This window comes from Phoxinus phoxinus (assembly GCF_949152265.1).
Source record: "Phoxinus phoxinus genome assembly, chromosome: 15".
Classification (NCBI taxonomy): Eukaryota; Metazoa; Chordata; class Actinopteri; order Cypriniformes; family Leuciscidae; genus Phoxinus; species Phoxinus phoxinus.
In genome coordinates this window covers 32903492-32925399 of record NC_136890.1, presented here as the reverse complement: position 1 = coordinate 32925399, position 21908 = coordinate 32903492, and the positions used below count along the sequence as shown (strand labels likewise).

Below are 21908 nucleotides of genomic sequence, written 5' to 3'. Positions count from 1 at the left end.
TACGTGTATTTCATTTCTCATCTAGACTTTTATTTTGTAGTCGCCATCGGTTGGCGGAAGCGAAAAAGGCAGTGAGTGACACCGGCGGTTTGGTCAGGACGTTCTCTGGTCAGGGTACATCGGTGTTTTTTTAGTTATAGCTTCACTTAAAGTAAATCAGTGAGGGGTAAACACTCCCTAATGTCCCAAAATGCCTTCTGAAAATCTACGCTTTGAAACTTTAGTGGCTCTGAAAAACTCTCCGAAGGGGCAGCTCAAATACAGCCCAGACTGGCTGGATAAAGGGGAGGTAAACATGCTGACAATTTCATATTCGTGTTATTTAGCTCATATCTTAGCATTATGATGGTTTAATCACACTTAATACTAACAAAAACGAACCATGGTGCTTACATTTTTTGTATGGTTTGGCAACGTTACTCTGTGAAGTAAAGTTACATTTATGATACCATGGCATAAATATGGTAAACATATCAGAATAACATGATATTATGATACTATCACTGTACCGTGTTATTATTATATGATACTATCACTGTACTATGATATTATAATATGATACTACTATCACTGTACCATGTTATTATAATATGATACTATCACTGACTGTACTATGATATTATTATATGATACTATCACTGTACTATGATATTATAATATGATACTACTATCACTGTACCATGATATTATTATATGATACTACTATCACTGTACCATGATATTATTATATGATACTATCACTGTACTATGATATTATAATATGATACTACTATCACTGTACCATGATATTATTATATGATACTTTTACTGTACCATGATATTATTATTATATGATTCTTAGATACTATCACTTTACCATGTTATTATTATATGATACTGTATCACAGTAACTTGTTCTAAAGGATGTAAATTATAGGTCTTTCTCTACAAGAGCCAAAAATGCATGTCTGTCAGATTACATAATAATAATAAACTGAATTTATCAAGCTCTTTTAATATAAGTAGTAGCTTTTTACAGTACTTTTCTGGAATTAAAAACCTTTAATTTAGTAAAAAACAGAAATGTACGTCATTATTCACTATAATTCACTATGATATAAGGATAACATTGGTAACGCTTTACAATAAGTCAAGTCATCTTCATTTATACAGCGCTTTTAACAATGTAGATTGTTTCAAAGCTGCTTTACAGAGATAAACGTATAATTTAAGGTAACAGATTGTTTTGGCTTTATAGCGGTTCTTGAATAATGTTACTTTCCAGCTAAAGTTAGTTTTGATTGATTCACTTCCAATGCAAGGATAATTTGTTATTAAATTAGGGGCCACTAAGACGACACCGTTCTCTCTACACAGACATATAAGGTCTCATATGTTCACATTAGTTAATGTATTAACTAACATAAACTAACAATGAGCAATACATTTATTACTTTTTTTATTCATAGCCTATATGTTAATGTTAGTTAATAAAAAATCCAGCCGTTCATTGTTTGTTCATGTTAGTTCACAGTGCGTTAACTAATGTTAAGAAATACAACTTTTGAAGTAATAAATAAAATGTATTAATAAATGTTGAAATTATAATGAACATTAGTAGAAGTGTTGTTCATTCTTAGTTCTAGTTAACTAATGAAACCTCATTTTAAAGTGTTACCCATTTGTTTGACATTTTAGCGTTTACTGATGGAAAACTTATTTCCGCCACATGAATAATAAATAAAAAGTTAATTGCAAACTTTTATTTCACAATTTTTAGCAAAATAAAAAAAATCACAAGATATATTAAACTCACATTCTGAAAAGAAAAGTCGGAATTGTGAGTTAATAATAATAAAAAAAAAATATCCATGACGGAACAGGCTCATCCAAGAGAAAAGTTTATAATAAAGCATTAAGTTGTTGCTTGAAATATTTCATAAAGGAATGAAATGTTACATTTACAGGTGAAACTGGAAAAATTAGAATACCGTGCTAAAGTTCATTTATTTCAGTAATTCAACTTTAAAGGTGAACCTAATATATTATATAGACTCATTACATGCAAAGTGAGATATTTCAAACCTTTATTTGTTATAATTTTGATGATTATGGCTTGAAAACCTTTTCACAATATTCTAATTTTGAATTGAAAGCTGTAAGTCATAATCATCAAAATTATAACAAATAAAGGCTTGAAATATCTCACTTTGCGTGTAATAAGTCTATATAATATATTAGTTTCACCTTTAAGTTGAATTAAATATATTTAATTCAGGTAAGATAATATATATATATTTATAAAAAAAAACTTTTTTCTTTTTAGTGGAGCATTAATTACTGAAATAAATGAATTCTTGCACAATATTAAAATTTTTCTAGTTTCACCTGTAAATGATCAACCACTAAAGTCTCATTGAGCGACTCTTATATTTCCGTTTTGTCCTGTGATCTTGATTTCTGTTGTTTTGCAGGATGTTCTGGCGCGCTGTATTGAGGTGTCCAGTCTGTCTCCGCTATCAGGACAGATCCTGAAGAGAATGAGTCCTCGACCGCTGCTCAAGACCTGCTCTCTGACCTCGTGTGTTCGTGATACGAGTCCTGGTCTTTCTGAAGATGCTGCCGCCTGCGGTTCGCTTCCCATCAGCCCCAGACCGGTTTTATCCCCCAGCTCTCCAGCTCCGGTCTCCATCTTCACTGAGGAGGAGGAAGAGAAGGTGACGTCTTTGCTTATTAAGCCATGAAATGCGTGACTTGCTTTTACATTTATTTATCAGGCTTACATAAGCGATTTATCTTAAAGAGACAGTAACATGAGTTTGCAATACAAACTTCCCAAATCGCTCTGGAAAGTGATATGATCTGGAACCGGGGTCCAAATTTAATTGAGCACTCAATGCAACTAATAGTAGCTTAAAGGAGAACTCCGGTCAATTTTAACATTGAGCTCATTTTTTTGTAAATTTGGAGTGCTGTCAATACAGAAAACAACGACAAAAATCGGTGTTGCCTTCACCGTGTTATCCTCTTTTTAAAATTGCACCCTGTTGACTTCAATGGGCACGTTATAAACCTGCTTTTAGCCTCTTAACATCCTTAATGTGTCATACAAGTGCCCAGCCATGTTGAGTGATTCCTTCAGAGTGAACACGAGTGAATCTGACTGTAGTAGATGTGAAAGATATGAATAAAAATGATGTTATTTCAGCCAGCGCAAATACCTGTATTTACATCCTGTTTTCGGTCGAAGTCCAAAGTAGTCGATTGTCGAGTTCACGCGCATAGGTTTAGTTACCTATGATTAGAGCCCTGCATTTCAGCCCGAGCCCGACGGGCCCCGACTTATTTACGCCCCTAGGGCCGAGCTTCGGGCAAATTTTCACGTCATAGTTCACACGCGGGCCTGTTTTAGGCTTATCCTTCTTTTTATAGCCTATTTTAGACCTGTATTAAAATTAAATATGAGAAGTTGACGATGGAAAAACAAACATAGAAAGACGTTTTATAACCTATCGCACTGACATATGACTGACACATGACAGTCTGCTCACGCACACACACACGCACACAGGTTTCCCGGCTCGCTCTGTTTATAGTGTCCCCGCCAGCAGCAGAAGTATAGCGAGCGTGACTTCAGCGCGGCTGGAATAGTTAAAGAAAAAAGTACGACTGGATTAAAACCTTACGCTGTGATCTTTCTTCACGATGCTCGGTAAGAGACTGTTCTTAGCCATGTTAGGCGCTGTCTTGTTGTTTTTCGTTTGAAAATGACTTTATTTTCATTAGTCTGTTGGAAACTATTGGAAATAAGAAGACTTGATTTTTGAGCTAAGATGTTTGTTTTTAATTTAATGTCATTTATTTGATTTGTTTAGATTGTAGGCTATAGCTCATTTCGTTTGCGAGCGCTGTTGCGACTGTGAGCAGCAGAAAATAATAATAAACGTTTAAACTAACTGTCTGTGTGATATGCTTAAGGTGTTTTATGGATTTTATTGTAGCCAAGTAAAGTGTTGATTTGAGAGGCTAAATGGATCAAACATGTTTAACTCGCTGTCAGCTGCTTGGTCGTCATAAAAAATAAAATAAAATAAATAAATCCGAACATTTGTCTAATTTAACTTAATAAAGAAATGAAAAGAAACATAACTAACAAAACTGACCTATTTTAATGGCTGCAAATAGCTAGTTTGCCATAGGGCAGGCTACCGCTGTGTAATGAGAAAAAAATGGGCACGGGTCTGACTCGGGCTGATAATTCTGATGAGCTGTCGGACACGGGCCGGGCTAGGGCCTAGATTTGAGGCCCGTGCAGGGCTCTACCTATGTTCATGCGCGTGAACTCGACAATCGACTACTTTGGACTTGGACTAGTCCCAAACTGAAATTAGGGTTTTGTTTTGTTCTCCAGAACTCCATATGTTAATATTTCTCACATATAACTCACAAATATGAAAATAAGTCTCATTTTTACAAGGGGAAACCGCTAATGAATCTGTTGTCACAGGGGACAAAATGCATTTTGATGCAAATTATAACAATACACATGCTAAATGCAGATTGTAAGACCAGTGGTAATATTTCTGTCATTGGGGGAAAAAGTTGACACTATGAAACAACAGTGGAATAATAGTCCTATTATGCTTATTTACAGGTTCACATTTTGTTTATGGGGTTTACTAGAATATGTTTACATAATTTATTGACCAAAAAACTCTTTATTTTCTTATAATTGACCTGTTTTCACCCTCTGTCTGAACCCTTTGGTTGTGTCCAAAATAGCTTTTTATTTCTTTAAATCGGGCATTATTTGAGGGGACAGCCATTTGTAGTGGTGTCTGAAACCATAGTGGATGTTATCGGGTGCACTCGTTCAATCCCACAATGCACCGCAATAACGAGTGTACAACCGATGTACGCTCACCCATAGATATACATAATAAAGGCTAGATGTCTCGTCCGCGCTGCTGGCCAATGGAGGTCGACGTCCGTGCCTTGCGGCCATCTTGTCACAGTCAGCTCGTTCACTCGTAACGTTGTGTTTTAATGGTGCATGTACTTTTTAAATGACCAAAACTTGCAAAATTTTCTACCGATTTTCAAACGGGTTGGTTTGTTATAAACGTCAGAGATGTAGTTATGACACTGCATACTTATGAATAATTATAATATTATATATAGAGAGCCCGCCAGAAAGCTTGCCTGTGACAAGATGGCCAGTGGGTGATGACGTTAGAGACTCCGCCGTAAGACATCTAGCCTTTATTATGTATATCTATGCGCTCAGCAGCTAGAGAATACCCATAATGCACTGTGAGTCGTGCCGGCGCCCACATCTCAACATCCAACCAATAACTGATGCATAGAAACAAGACCCCACCCTCTTTTTATTTTTATTTTTATTTTTGATAATCCGTTACACATTCATAGTTTAATGCGTAACATAATTTCTTATAAATATCTATTTTTCTGTTTTATGCTTGAGTCAAAGAATATTTTGTGCTGGTCATATTGAGACTCATAAGATTGTAGCTCTGCAATGCTGATAGTTGCTGCTTCTGTTTAGTTTTCATGTCAGAAAGCGGAGGAAATAAAGGATGCTCCTGTGGTCAGTCCTGAAGCAAGTGTCAGCTCCACCCCGTCGATCTCCGTCCTGTCACCCAGAGCCACACAGATGGCCGGCTGTATCCGCATGTGTGAGCAGAAACACAAGGCCAGAGCAAAGGTACAACACACACTCTCTCTCTGCACTATCTCACAAAATCACAATATTACTGTATTTCTGATCAAATAAATGCAGCCTTGGTGAGCATAAGACACTTCTTTCATTCAAAACATTAACAAATATTTTGAACAGTAGTGTATATGTAGGAATAACTAACCAGACACGGGTTGTGTCCGAAATCGCCCCCTATACTCTTAAAGAAATAGTTTACTTAAAAATGACAATTTTGTCATCATTTGCTCACTCTCAGGTTGTTTCAAACCGGTATGAGTTTCGTCTGCTGAACACAAAAGAAGATATTTTGAAGCTTCAACTGTTTGGTTACTGACATTTTTCAAAATATCTTCCTTTGTGTTCAGCAGAAGAAATTCATACAGGTTTGAAACGACCTGACACCGTGTCCTAACTACACGCGACGCCGCGACACGCGATAAAAGGTATCTTTTCCATGTTAATCAGAGTTTTTGTCCTAACCAGACGTGACGGTGACACGCGAAGTTTCTAATTTAGAAACGGTTCCTATTTCTGCGACGTCGCGGCTGACAGATCTGCCCACACAGACGGGATGGATATGAATTTCCCTATGAACAAGATTGAATAAACTGATTGTCATATGAAGAAATTACACTGGTTATGGGTACACATTATTTATTTTTAGTTAAAAATAGGTCACTGTGCCACAAGCGATAATGGATAATTTACCTCAGATTTTGAAAGCATATAATATAGCGTTCAAACTGAATTCTATGCAAACATACAACTGTACTTCATAACAAAATTAGTCAATGAGTGTATTTTGTTAATGTTTTGATTTTAAATAATGTTACTTCTTGATTTGATTATGTCCTTACCCATTTCCTATGCGAGTGCGTTCCAGCAGTGCGCTTTCACAGAGAGACTCCGCCCACACGCTGTTCTGAATGGCTGTGATTTTTGATTGACGTGTGGCGTCTCACAGTCGCGTCGCGTCTAGTGTGGACAGACACACTTGCTGTCGCTGGAATTTTATCGCGTCGGGTGTAGTTAGGACACGGTGTGAGAGTGAGCAAATGATGACAGAATTTACATTTTAAAGTGAACTATACCCTTAAATCGGGCACTATTTGAGGGAACAGCCATTTGTAGTGGTGTCCGAAACCATAGTGGATGTTATCGGGTGCACTCATTCAATCCCACAATGCACCGCAAAAACGACTGTACAACCGATGTGTGCTCAAGGCCAATAGAATACCCATAATGCACTGTGAGTCGTGCCGAATGATTTCCCGCAAGATGATGGCGCCACAGCTCAATCATCAATCCATCCATTTTCCAAACTGATATGAATTCCTTTTTAATTGATTATTAAATGTTTTAATTAAGGATGATTTATACATAGTATCATGACAGTAGTTTATACATGACAGAGTTCAAGATAAATCTTTTCATTACTTCTAGAGCTGCCAGTTTGCTTAGTTTCAAGTGATTATTAAACGGCAAAAGCGGCTCGCTCAGTGTCCGAATTCACTCACTCGTTTTCATTCACTCCTTCCAGTGGACTATATTAGTGGAGAAATGTAGGGAATAGTGAATGAGGGGGTGATTTGGGACACTGCGTCTGATGGTGGTGTGTGTGTGTGTGTGTGTTTTCTCTCACAGATGGAGCTGAGCCTCAGACAGGAGCAACAGGAGCGGCTGGTGGCCACAGTCGCTAACCGAGAGTCTGAGCAGCTCAAGCGCTTCGAGGAGTTCATGGAGCTCAAGCAGAGACAGGATTACCAGAGTATGAGGGATATGATGGAGAAAGAGTATGTGACCCCTGATCTGTCACTCACTAGGCGTGTATCCATTACAGATTTGCGCAAAACTTTTGCGATATTTTTTTCTTTCTAAATGTCGATAAAAAACTCAAGGTCTTGATTGGCATTTGGGTCAGAATCCAGTATAGAGAGCCTAAGTCCCGCCCCTCCGCTTTCGGCTCATGGGACCTTATTTCGGGAAAAAATATGTATGGTAGTCAATGGCGAGAGACAACTTATCTTTTTATTCCGTCCGAACTGTGCCCTGAATTACACATATGATGTTTGTCAATTTAAAAGATAATTATGAAAGTCAAGAAAGTCGCAGTTTGTCATAAAACAGAAGAGTAACGTTTAGTTTTATGTGAAAATCGCTCGATGAACTACATCTCTCGTCTCGCACTATACGTCACCGTTGCTTGTGTGTGTGCAGTCTGGTACAACACACTCCGGCATCACGGTGTAACGTTAGATTATAACGTAAGACTATAGAAAACATGACAGACGTTAGCTTCAGTAGAGTTAGCTTCAGTAGAGTTAGCTTCAGTAAAGTTAGCTTCAGTAAAGTTAGCTTCAGTAAAGTTAGCTTCAGTAAAGTTAGCTTCAGTAGTTATTTTCAGTAGAGTTAGCTTCAGTAGAGTTAGCTTCAGTAGAGTTAGCTTCAGTAGAGTTAGCTTCAGTAGAGTTAGCTTCAGTAGAGTTAGCTTCAGTAGAGTTAGCTTCAGTAGAGTTAGCTTCAGTAGAGTTAGCTTCAGTAGAGTTAGCTTCCTTCATTGAGAGAAAAGGTATGACGTCACATGTGCGCCTTTTGGGTTTGTAGTCTTTGTAATGACGTATTTTCACAGTCTTATACCTCAACAGTTTTACATCAAACTGCGACTTTCTGGACTTTAAAATGTATCTTTTAAATTGACAAACATCATATGTGTAATTAAAGGCACAATTCAAACGAGATCAAAATATTTGTTGTCTCTCTCCATTGACTACCATACAATATTTTTCCGAAATAAGGTCCCATGGTGGTCCACCGGGGAGGGACTTCGGCTCTCTATTCCTGTAATACTTTTGTCTTTTATGAATTTAATACAGAACTCTGTCTCGTTTTCTGTCCCATCGACGTCAGGTGACTGTAAATGCGCTAAAACTGTTTCCATTGCAGTTTTGCGAAATATTCCTTTTTCAAATTGCCTGAAAAACCTCCTCATGCGAGCGTAAATTTTTTTTGCAATAAATGGGAGGTTTTGCGAAATTGACTTGTTTCCATTGGGCGTATTTTCAATTCACAATTTCAATTTGCGCAATTTGAAGGGTAATGGAAACGCGGCTAGTGATGCATTCGTTCTCATTTAGAGTCAATGTGTTTGAATCATGTACAGAATTAGATTTAATTGGTGTTTTGTGTTGGAAGGACGCAGGAGAGTATCGGCCGGCAAGAGAAGCTGCGAGAGGAACACAGACACAGAATGAAAGTAAGATTATTAGGATTTGATATTACAGAAATCTTCCAGATTCAGTTAGCTAAGCTCTATCAACATCTTCTGTGACATGATGTCCATTACCACAGAAAATAATTTAGACTTCATTTTTCAAATAAACAAAAAGTATGATTAAACCAGTGAAAAAGCAGAAATGTGCAACTAGAAGTTTAAAATTATATGATCAATAAGTCATAGCAACATATACTTTAACAAAATTATTTCATACATTTCAACTTTAAAACATTAACCCCCGGTTTCACAGACTAGGTTTAAGCCTAGTCCCAGACTAAAATGCATTATTGAGCTCTTATCTAACTTATCTTAAAATATATCAGTGCCATTGTTTTGTCTCACTGCACACCAGTAATGTTTTTTTTCTAATGCATGTTTATAAAAGCTACTTAAATGTCCTAATTGAACTAAGGCCTAATCCTGGTTTAATATATAAGCCTTATCCCTGAAACCAGGCCTATAAGATATTCCTCTAGACAAGATTTTTTTTAAAAATAAAAAAAATTATTGAAATTACTTGTACAACCAGTTTGATTATACAACATTTAATGCAGCCAGCAACACAAGTTGAGTTAAGTTTTTATTTTTTTACAGTGCACAAACATGTTGATCAAGATTATACTGGATATAGAAACAGCAGCTATAATATATAGTGTAGTATAATCAACATATCATAGTTGTCCCAGCAGCATTGACCCCTTATATTTTACTATATGTCCTTTTAATTTTGGCTGTGTTAATCTCTGTAACATTTTGCATCAGTTAGGTTTGGCTGTAGGTTTTAACAGGAAAAAAGCTTTGTTTATATGATAAATAAAGACAAGTGTAAAGGCCATTGCACACTGAGTCCGATATTCGCATCCGAAATTTTCGCACGTTAAAAAATAAATACGACCTCACATTATGTCAATCACGCTTGCACACTGCCTCCGAAACTTTCGTCCGTCATAAAAAAAATTGAAACGGGTTCGATTTTCTGCGTTTTTCGTATCCGTAACAAGCAGTTTGCATGGTGCTTGAATGTTGCTTTGACAATTCAGAGCCACCGAATTACGAATACGTATGCAAAATGCATACGAAAATTTCGGACTCAGTGTGCAATGGCCTTAAATAGTAGGGATTTAAGACATGTTGATTAAAATGCTAAATTTTATTTTACATTGTGTATGTAAATGAATAGGCTTTGGTGCTGGAAACCCAATGCACAGCACAGGACAAAAAATATTCATGATTCTGAAGCTGAAAATACAGAATTATTTTAGACGAATATGCTTGCACTCTGTCACTCACTTTTTACTGTTAACATCAGACATTTGGCATTATCAGGAGCCTCAAATATTCCCCCATTGCATTATTATACATTATATAAAGCAGTGTATTGTAGTACTGACACTAAAACTCTTTTTTTCACACACATTGGGCCTCATTCATGAAACATTCGTAAATATACGAGTAAATATGTGAGTGATTTGCGCGTAAAGAGACCTTCCCGAAAACTCTTCTCCTGATTCACAAATACTTCGTAAACGTCAGATGTGATAGTGAAACGTGTGTGTGTACGCGCGTGCACGCTCATTCTCAATTACCATAAATCCCGCCCATTAAATCCGACTGACAACTATATATGGGCATCATATTATGACACCAAACGAAGGATTTCAACATGTCTTCTCAAAAGCGAATGAAAAAGAACAATTTCTCAGATGCAGAATTTTATTATCAGAAGTTCATTAAAAACGCCACATTTTATTTTCAAGCGTAGCCTATAGTGGCGTATCAGGTCCTAAAAAAAGGAAGCTTGGCAGCATATTACAGATGCAGTTAATGGAGTTTCATCTGTTAATCGAACAGTCCCAGAAGTGAAAAGAAAATGGTTCGACATGAAGCGACTGCAAAAAACGAATTAGTTCACTTCGAAAAAATATAGCCCAGCCCTATTGAAAACAATTAATTATTTTATTAAAGTGTACCGTTTGCAGATGCTCACTGGCTCTCATAATAAAAGTAAAAAGAAAAACCATATGTATTGCTATATATAGGCTAATAATATTTTTTCAAAATGCTGTGTGTAAATGTACCTAGGTGAATTAAAATGCAGCCTTATTAATGAGCAAAACGTTCGGATGTTAAACGCACTATTTACACGTGGTTGGGAGCAGGTGTAGATTTCTTTCGTACCAACTAACATTTGGAAAATACGAACATTTTAATGAATCCGAAAATTTACGCCAGAACCACTTTACACACGATTTACACAAGAATTCGTTCTGCTCGTGTTTCATGAATGAGACCCACTAATTTTATTTTGGGTGAACTATACATACATATTGTCACTATCCACGATACATATTGTTGCAGTTTTGTTTTGCGATATATTGTTAAACCCCTAGTAAATAGCAATACCTGGAATATTAGACCTATGTCGGGTAAAAACCTTGTTTCTTGTGTTGCAGATCCTGAACCTGCGCCTGCGTGAGATGGAGCAGCAGCGTCTGCGTGAGGTGGAGCTGGAGCGCCAGCGGCAGGTGGAGGGCAGAGAGCGGCACAGAGCCATTAATGCAATACAGGAGGAAGTGCTACAACTCAACCAGCTCTTACAGCCACGCCCATCCACACACACAGACTCCGCCCTTGACCACGCCCCCTACATCACCCGTGGCAACCAGCTCTGCTCGCAGGTGTCCGAGGTGGTGCCGGCCTCTGCAGACGTGAGTCGACATACACCGCTAATCAGGGTTGGGGAAAGTTACTTTTTAAAAGTAATGTATTACAATATTGCGTTACTCCCCCAAAAAGTAACTAGTTGTGTTACTTAGGGCGCTTTCACATTGGCAGTTTAGTTCAGAACGGGGCACGGTTCGCATGAAAAATCGCTAATGTGAATTTTTTTACTTAATGTGAAACACACACACACACACACAAGTTTGTTTTGCTATACTTGTGAGGACTCTCCATAGGCGTAATGGTTTTTATACTGTAAAAACTGTATATTCTATTCCCTTACACTGCCCCCATCCCTAAACCTGCCAATCACACACACACACACACACACACACACACACACACACACACACACACTTACACTGCCCCTATCCCTAAACCTGCCCATCACACACACACACACACACACTTACACTGCCCCTATCCCTAAACCTGCCCATCACACACACACACACACACACACACACACACTTACACTGCCCCTATCCCTAAACCAACCCATCTCACACACACACACACACACAACACCTCCACAACACCACCTTACTTTATTTCTCTCAACATGGGGACGAGAGCTGTCAGTCAATAAATCTGAAAAAGTAATTAGCGTTACTTATATTTTGTTGTAAATTGAGAAAGTAATGCGTTACTTTACTAGTTACTTGAAAAAGTAATCTGATTATGTAACTCAAGTTACTTTTTAATGAGTTACCCCCAACAATGCCGCTCATATGCATGTCTTACATGCAATTCCAGTCGCTTTGGATAAAAGTGTCTGCTAAATGCATTAATGTAACATGTAAATTGTTCTCAGGGTCAGTTTCTGAGCGTGGAGGATTTGACTGTGGCGGAGCGAGCGCTACAGGAAATGAGGTCATTGGTCCGAGGCCTGCAGGAAGAGGTGACACAGGCTGCTGAGAGGAAGAAGAGAGACCAGGAGGAAGAGGAGGAGGAGAAGAAGAGGCAGAACGAGCTGAAAGCCCAGCAAGAGGAGCAAAAGAAAAATGCAGCGCGGTCCACTATAGAGAAAACCAAAAGAGAAGGTGAGGGAGCATGCATGTAAACGTCTATATGATTTATTATGATTTTATAAGGCATAACAGTATGACTTTCTGTATATCTAGTTGTGTATTGTGAAAAGTACTATACAAAATAAATGTGCCTTGTTTCTCATCTCCTCTGCAGGTTTGCAGACAGGAGCAGATGGCAGCACTTTAAAATGGTACAACGCGCTGCAGGATTCGGCCAATCAGTGTGCTCAGGCTTCTGAAGACCTCAGCAAAGCCAAGGACACGCAGGTCAGACACCCGGGGAGCAATTCATTGGATACTGTATGCTGTTGTTCTGAATAACTAACTTCCCCTTCTGGGTTTTATATTATGAATGTGTGCAGATGAAGAAATTAAAAATGGAGCTCCAAAAGGCTGCAACCACACCTGTGAGCCAGATCGCTAACAGCTCAGGTGAGCAATGACACACAAATTTTTTTTTTTTTTACTGAAACACCAAAACCAAAAGTTTTCATTTAGCTGAAAATAATGTTTATTTATTAATCAAATTGATTTAATAATCAACATTGAGTTGTATACAAACATTTAAATTGCACACAAGGCAGTTTTTCTCTTTTTAATTATATAATATGTTTCTATTGGATGGCAGGTTACAATACAAAAAGCGTTTAGTGAAGTTTTGTTCATACATCAACTGAAAACATTATATACTAAGATCGATATTTTGAGATTGAACTCTTTCACCACCAACATTTTTTGTTTTTAAGTTCCCAGCCGCCGCCAGCGTTTCCCCCAGAATATTTAGTTGTGTGAATATCTGAACGTGCAATATGTCAAAAGAAAGAAGACTCTGCTTTTAAACAAACCCATCTAATTCTAGCTTCATGCATTAGTTTTTTTATCAACACTTGAATGTGGGCGAGTTTCATGAAAAAAGCAACATTTTGAACCAAAAATGTGACTACAATGTGCACAAGCAATGTTCTTATCGCTTGTTTCTGCTTCTTTTTTTGCATGTTTGTAGCTTCGGTACTCTTTCAGAAGATGTCATAGCGCCCCCTAGTGTATAACAGTGAAAGCCGGAAAATTCGGTCAATGCCGTGTAAAGAGTAAAGAATCGATATTGGTTCATCTGCCTGAAAATAAATTAAAACGAGAGATCGCAGCTCTAGCATCCACACAGCTGACATGTTTATCTATTGTATCTTATCCACGTTGAAATACGCAGTTAAAATGTGCAAACTGAGAATGTTAAGCGCTAATTATTCTACTGGGCTTTTGAATGCTCGAATCTGATTGACGAATGTTCTGAAAGTGTGCAGTTATTTTCAAGGAAAACCAAAATCATTTGTTTGCTATTTCCACTTAATATTTTATAAACTACACCTGTTACTTTTCTTTATAAAACGGTTGGTTCCAATCCTTGATTCTGATTGGTCAATAGCTGTGTTTTACCGTATTCACGATAAAGCACGGCTATGACCGCTTCACCCAACGGTTCTGTATCACTACACAACACCCCTAGCAACCGCTCTTAGCAACGCAAACACATGTTTGATCTCATCGATATTGTTAATTGAAGCTATAGTAGAGTATTGTGAGAGATCGAGTAAGCGAGTGTATTTACAGTAGATATAGCATTTTCCTTCAGGTCAGTCCTTAATATTCATAATAATAAAAAATGCGTTTGAATGTCCGCTGCGATATCTTGTTCTTTTAACAGTTAAAGGACAAGTTCGGTATTTTACACTTAAAGCCCTATTTACAGATCGTATCTGATGAAATAGAACGGTTAAGTTTAAAATTTTGACACATGTTCTAGTCCCGAGAATTTTGGGTTTTTTTCGCTTCCCCCCCACCCCCACACAATGGTTGTCTATGGCCACTGGAAGATTCCTTCCTAAAACACATTAAACTTTCGTTTACAAAGACGTGAAACTCACCGAGTGGTCAGGGGTGTTCACTGATACGGTCCCAAAAAAAACGCTGAAAAAGATGCTTTCCAACAGGTTTTAACTTAGTGTTTGTCCAACTCCATTGACGTGTATTGAATGTGCTGTGTGAGGTGCGGTATTACTCCGCCGCTTCTTCTTCTGCTTCTTCTGTGTATTAAATGAAATGCCAGCGGTTTGCTTGCAATCGGCAAAGGTGCATTATCGCCACCAACTGGTGTCTATTATTCAAGCTCTCAACGGAAGAATCTGGGTGTGACGCGTTTGGCAAAATAGGTCCACAAACGCTAAATAAAACTAAAATTCTCGGGACAGGAGCATGTGTCCAAATTTTAATCTTAACCGTTCGATTTCATCAGATACGATCTGTAAACAGGGCTTTAAGTGTAAAATACCGAACTTGTCCTTTAAGGGGTTTCTCGTGCCCGTAGTCATCTGTCAGAACGTCTTCCTTCTCCGTGATCACAAGTTTGAGTCCTTTCTCTAAAAGTCTTCTCTACTGACTGACTCACTCATAAAGACAGTCTTTGTCTCCATCTATTGGCGAAGTAATGTATGTAACTTCTGTTGCTGTTTACGGTCAGGGACTATTTTTTCCAGCGGAAGGAAGGCTTTTAGTGATTTTACTTCAAGAAAGTTGCATAGATACATATTTTTCGGCTTTAATAGTTGTATTGTGTGGTAACCGTTTTATAAAATCAATAAGGTACTCGAGACAAGTGCTGTATCGTGAATAAGTCGACACAGCACAGCCTCTCGTACCTTATTGCTTACTTAAATGTGGTTTGCATGTACGTAGGTTCGCCGCTGAAGGAGGCCTTTGAGAAGATCGATAAGCTGTTGTCGGGACGTCCAGTGACGTCGGCTGGAAAGAGTGTGTCGACGTCGCAGCATCCGCAGGGTCTGGAGTTTGTCAGTTATAGACTGGCAGAAAAGTTTGTGGTAAGGCAGGTTTTTACATAAACGAGGGCATAAAATGAAGGCAAATAAAGTTGATTGTATTAATGCATTTGCAGAAACAAGGAGAAGAGGAGGTGGCGTCCAATCATTCGGCGGCGTTCCCCATCGCCGCTGTGGCGTCAGGAATAATGGAAATGCATCCTAAAATTGGAGACCTTATCCTCGCCCACCTCCACAAGAAGTGCCCGTATGCTGTGCCACACTACCCGCCGATGGAGCGTGGCACATCTGTGGAGGATTACCAGAGGTAAGAGTATTGCTTGATCACCTGGATCTACTGTACGAGAGAAACTTGTGGCTAAAAACGTTTTACAATAAAATGAAGGGGCCGTTCACACAGAATGGCCCTCATTTATCAATCTTGCGTCGAAACGGGCGTATATGTTGGCGTAAGATTATGCTTACACTCCTCTCACCGCCTGATTTATGAAGCTGTGCGTACCTTTGAAATTCAGGTGTACGCAATACCTGCCTCTTGATAAATGCCGCGGCTGAAAACGATCGTCATTAGATTAACACGCCCCTATATATTCACGTCTCCGCCTCCGCCACGCCCTCATTTTACGCCATGGACACACGGAAGACGGCAAAGAGGAGAAACTTCTCCGGTGGAAATCCAGTTTAAATCGCTGGTTGGTTGAGCAAATTACCTATCACAACAATGCATTATTTTACAGCACGTGTTTTGAAACTAGCGTTGAATTTCGCATGACGTCACATGTAATGCACTCAAAAAAATTACTCTTTGAATGAACATAAAAAAATCATGGAAAGGATTTCCACATGATTAACTTGCTTTATTTCAGCATTATGCAATTCTGTTATTCCAATTTAATGTACTTACGTTGGGTCAACTTAATTTATTAAGGTTGATTCAACTTATTTAATATGGTTTGGCACAGCTTAATTTAATAGCCCTAATTTTAAGGTTTTCTGACATGATGCTACATGATTCAAGTGTTTTTGATTTTCAATCATCCATTAATATTTCATTTATTTTAGTGACACATAATTAAATCGATAGACTATAGCTACCTATTTGCTAGCAGTAGCACATGTTAGTAAATGCTAAGATTTACATACTCCTTCAACCAAAGCAGTTTAACGTAACTGAATCAGTCCACAGCCAAACAAAATGCTCCACTCTTCTCCACAATGGTAACCCACTGTAATTTAAAAGGTTCTAATAATTCCAATGTAATTGAACATTAAACACAATTACACACTATCAAGTCTTCCCCTTTTCTAATTTTCTCAAAAAAACATAAAATAACACTTAATTTGAACATTTATTCTCTCTTAATTTAACCATATGCAAAGCATTCTGGGAACTAACAAGCACCGCCCAGTTTCAGTTAATGCAACACAAATCATTCATGTAATCCAACACAAACGGATTAAGTAAACTTAAATTTTATATTTAAGCAGATTGAACACAATCAAATTAAGTTAGGGCAAAATGGCAGTTGGCGTCGCACTATACCGCCACCCTCTGGATGTACGAATTTTTTACTCAACAAAAATGGTTTGTGTTTAGACAACACGTTAGGATTTTGTACTGTTAAGATGAGACATAATTACGTGGACCTTAATAGAAAAAAACATTTCAAGTCAACAAACACAATTATTATAAGTAAACTAAATATAAATATATTATGTAAAGTGTACAACCTTCCTAGTTCATTTTTTTGAGTGTGGGGTGTACAATAGTGATGATGATGTGAATAATTGCATGACAATTTGTAATATTCTTCTTATTAGTATTATGATTTTGATTATTAATGACGCTTATTGTTATTTAGAAGAAGAATGTCTTTGTTATTATTATTATTTGTATTATTATTATTATTTAAAAGAAGAAGAATGTCATTTTAATTATTTTGTCTGTCTGAATTATTTTTTGGTCATTGAAAGCCTTTCATTACTGAACCCAGTCCGTGCGCACCTGCCGGGCTCAACTCACAAAAATAAACACTGAAGTTTATAATTTCTATGTTGTTGTTGTTTTACAGTGGGTCATAATATATCATATCTTTAGTTTGTCAGTGCGTTTTGTGGTGTTAGGAATTGTTTTTCTGCGCATTTCAGCACCAACTCAAAACGTGCGTACATGGACACCACCTCCTGAGCTGGCGTAGGATTGGAGCGTGCCGTACGCCAACGTCCATATTGATAAATCGCAAAGTTACCGTGGTTTTGGGTGTACGCTGGAAATTTGGTGTACGCACTTTTCATAAAGGAGGGCCAATGTGTTTTTGCTTCTGCACTGGTGTTTAGTTGTTTGTCCATGCATCATACACTCCTTTTTTCCCCCTTTAAAATACAAGAACGGTTCCTGTATGAAGACAGCCAAACCCTAAAGGAACACGCCGACTTCTTGGGACTTTAGCCAGGGCTGTAGTACTCGACTCGCTGGTATTTGGACTTGTCTCGGTCTCGGCCACGGCCACTGGTCTTGCCAAATATGGCTTTCGGTCTCGACCGAGTCCAGGTGTCTTTATTCTGTTCCCAGTAACGTATTATTGTAGTATGCACCCGCAGACTTCGCAGAAACCTCCGCAGATTGTAGTTCAAGTACACGTTCATCTGCAGCATTTCATCGTCAGATACACTCAGAAACCCGTCAAAATAAAAGTTTGGTTTAACGTGAAGAAGTTATCTCAGATATATTTTACTTGAGTAAAGCTATATTGTCATTTAGTTGCTCAAATGCTCATGCTTATGAGGTATGACCATATGTCATCATTCTGTTTTCTTTAGATTAGAAGATTATATGATATCAAGGGGAATGTCTATACTTAAAAATCCTGGGTGTTGTGACACTGTTTTTCCTTTTAGATCAACAATAATAACCCAAAATGATTGTCTTGATAATGTCATGCATAAGACTTTTTTTTCATGTCCTGAACTCGATCGAACCTTTTTGGACTCGGTCTTGTCTTGGAATCAAAATTCTTTAGACTTGGTCTTGACTTGGATTCGACAAAGGTGTTCTGGACTACAGCCCTAACTTTAGCTTATTCCCCGTATCCCCCAGAGTTAGATAAGTCCATACACACCCTTCTCATCTCCATGCGTGCCGTAACTCTGTCTGACGCACCCGCCGCTAGCCTAGCTTAGCACAAAGACTGGAGGTAAACGGCTCCAGCTAGCATACTACTCCTAATAAGTGACAAAATAACGCCAACATTTTCCTATTTACATGTTGTGGTTTGTATAGTCACAGCGTGTACAAATAACAAGGTCACATGAGACACAGCCATCTTCTAACCGTATACATACTGGGAACTATATTCTCAGAAGGCTACGCACTGCTACTTCTGCGGAGTGAAGATGGCTGTCTCTCATGTGACCTTGTTATTTGTACACGCTGTGACTATACAAACCACAACATGTAAATAGGAAAATGTTGGCGTTATTTTGTCACTTATTGGGAGCTGTATGCTAGCTGGAGCCGTTTACCTCCAGTCTTTGTGCTAAGCTAGGCTAGTGGTGGGTGCGTCAGACAGAGTTACGGCACGCATGGAGATGAGAAGGGTGTGTATGGACTTATCTAACTCTGGGGGATACGGGGAATAAGCTAAAGTCCCAAAAAGTTGGCGTGTTCCTTTAAACTTTGATTCCTGTATTTGAGTTGCATATTGTAATGGTGGTTTCACTACAGTGGCTCAGGCCGAATGACTAAAGACCCCGGTATAATCACAGCTTTTATTTCGTTCTTTGCTTATGTGTAAAAAGACATTTTAAATGCTTTACGAGCGATATACTGTTAGTGAACAACATCCTGACCCTTGAGAGCAATGTCTAGGCCGTTTACACCTGGTATTTAGATGCGTTTTTGTCTCGAATCACAAGTAGATGAGGGAGACACATACCCATTTACACCTGGTGTTTTAAAGACATTCAAATCGACCAATCAGCAGATTACAGCTCCCCCCCCCCCCCACTGTTCAAACGCTGTGATAATTAGCAGATCTTGATCACCATCGGCACCTCATAAGCTTTCAGGAATCACAAATGGCCCTTTTGGTAAAAAAGAGGGGGTTGGAAGAGGACAACAAATGTCTTTGTTGATTTTTGGATCACACAGTTTCAACAAACTAATGATGCATATTTTTCAGTAATGCATAAATGAAACGAGTAAGAAATTGTTCATTTCTGCACTCACAAATGACATGACATAGTGTATTATTAACTCTTTGCATTTTATTTAAATAATCATGTTTTCAAAATGCATTTATTTGTATAGCTCAGAATCAGCATAAATCAGTTCATTGTGGAAAACAATTACATTTATTCACTTTAAAAATATTAACTGTTGAACATGCAATATTATGTGTTTGATTAAATCAATTGAAAATATTACAGAAATCTGACCGGTTTAATTTTTGTATGACTGACAAATATGCATCATATTAAGGTGGACAGTGGATGGAAATTGTATATATAATATCTAAGTCTTAATATTTTTTGAGGTGTTAAGCATTATGAATGTACCTTGCCCATCAGGATTCTGGGATATCGTGTGGATGACTCCAAAGTGGAAGGGCAGGACAGCTTCCTGAAGAGAATGTCAGGAATGATTCGTCTCTATGCGGCAATAATCCAGATGAGATGGCCTTACACTGGCAAACAAGGGGTTAGTGATGTTCATTTACATGCATTAATCCTCTAAAGCGTCAATTATCAAATAATAGTCAGAAATTTATTTATTTTTTCAAATGGAGCAGTTTATTGAACCTTCAGACACATATTTTTTTTAAGTCTGCATATGTATTTTTTGTTGACTTGAGTATCATATTTGATACATCAGGGTTTTATGGCTCGTATATTACGATGTAGTGAGAATATTATTTATTCAGAGGCCCAAACTGAGCAAAAATATGCAATTTGGCACTTATAATGATATTTATATGGCCAAAACATAAGATGAAATATGATGCTTGTAGTGTAAATCAATGTTATCTTTATATCAGTATAGCAAATACTTATATAAAATGCATATTAATATATCTGCCAATAATATGTATTCATAAGAATATATTTACATTTTTTAGTTTAATGATCAAAGCTCTGTATGTTTAAAACGTATAATGCAATGCAATACAATGATGATTGAGAGATGAACTAATAAACTTTCCTCGATCATATTTGATACTCGTGATTTTTCTAATAAATTGTGTATGGATAATAAATTAAACCCAAGTTGCTTCAGTCCAGTAAGAGTTTGTACAATTATAATAAAATACATTTATTTGCTTAAAAAAAGTCTTATCTATCAATCAGACGACTCGTTTATCAGTAAAGTTGATTATTTAGAGGCTTTAGAAATATGAATATGCTTTATATGGTTAACATGGAGAATAATTCTGGATGCGACTGTCATGTGACCCTGGATCACTTCACCAGTCTGGAGCCGCACGGGTATATCTGTGGCAATAGCAACTATACATTGTATGGGTCAAAATTATTGATTTTTCTTTTATGCCAAAAATCATTAGGATATTAAGATCATGTTCCATGAAGATATTTAGTAAATTTCCTACTGTAAATATATAAAACATGTATTTTTGTGAGTGAATGCAGCACAATCGTGAACATAAATACACAACTTTAAAGGAGATTTCCTCAATGTTTAGATTTTTTTGCTCCCTCAGATTCCAGATTTTCATATACATAAAACCGGCACATCCGGGAACTTAACTATCAATTTCGTAACCACCCTTTTTAGGGGAAAACAAACCAGACTTCCCATAGACTTCAATACAAAATAGCGGCACAAAGCAACGTCCGTACACAGCCGGCAGACGTGTATAACTTCAGAAATCACTTAGATGAAATATGTAGAGTAATATGTCCACCCTGCCTTTCATAGAGCTTGAACGATAAATTTATAAACTTAATTTGGGCAACTTAAAAACATTCTACCAGCGTCAGATTGGTCTAACAACCCCACCCAGTGGCCAGAAGTGTCTTACCCGGACATTTACTCGTACCTCATCGAGCCAGTGAATGATTTTACTTTGGTTTTAAGAAGTAAACATCTTTAAATGTATATATTATGTCTTTATATTTTATATACTCTTAATATATAGTAGTATTCCAGCCATACAACTAGCCTGATTTAGCTTTCAATAGCATCATCCATCTGTAATTCATGATATTTCCATAACAGCAAGATATAGATGATGATAGCAGGCAGAGATGGGCATAAATACATGGAAATGTATTTAAAGTAAAAATACTGTGTATTATTTTACAAATATTATTGGTGCACCCAACCACACAAGTCT

At 37.6% G+C, this 21908-nt stretch overlaps 1 protein-coding gene across 2 annotated transcripts in view; it reads left to right on the top strand.

The window, feature by feature from the left end:
- The first annotated feature begins 46 nt into the window (after window positions 1-46).
- Window positions 47-21908, top strand: part of gle1 (GLE1 RNA export mediator) — a 27260-nt gene continuing 5398 nt past the window's right edge. The window contains exons 1-12 of one of the 2 annotated variants that reach the window (XM_079636545.1): window positions 47-289; window positions 2454-2696; window positions 5546-5704; window positions 7343-7491; window positions 8891-8951; window positions 11426-11680; window positions 12508-12736; window positions 12879-12991; window positions 13087-13156; window positions 15455-15597; window positions 15672-15862; window positions 20125-20254. In XM_079636545.1, coding sequence (XP_079492671.1) covers window positions 191-289; window positions 2454-2696; window positions 5546-5704; window positions 7343-7491; window positions 8891-8951; window positions 11426-11680; window positions 12508-12736; window positions 12879-12991; window positions 13087-13156; window positions 15455-15597; window positions 15672-15862; window positions 20125-20254 — 1842 coding nt within the window. In that variant the 5' untranslated portion in view covers window positions 47-190. The remainder of the gene's footprint in view (window positions 290-2453; window positions 2697-5545; window positions 5705-7342; window positions 7492-8890; window positions 8952-11425; window positions 11681-12507; window positions 12737-12878; window positions 12992-13086; window positions 13157-15454; window positions 15598-15671; window positions 15863-20124; window positions 20255-21908) is intronic. The other variant, XM_079636546.1, reaches the window with a different exon arrangement.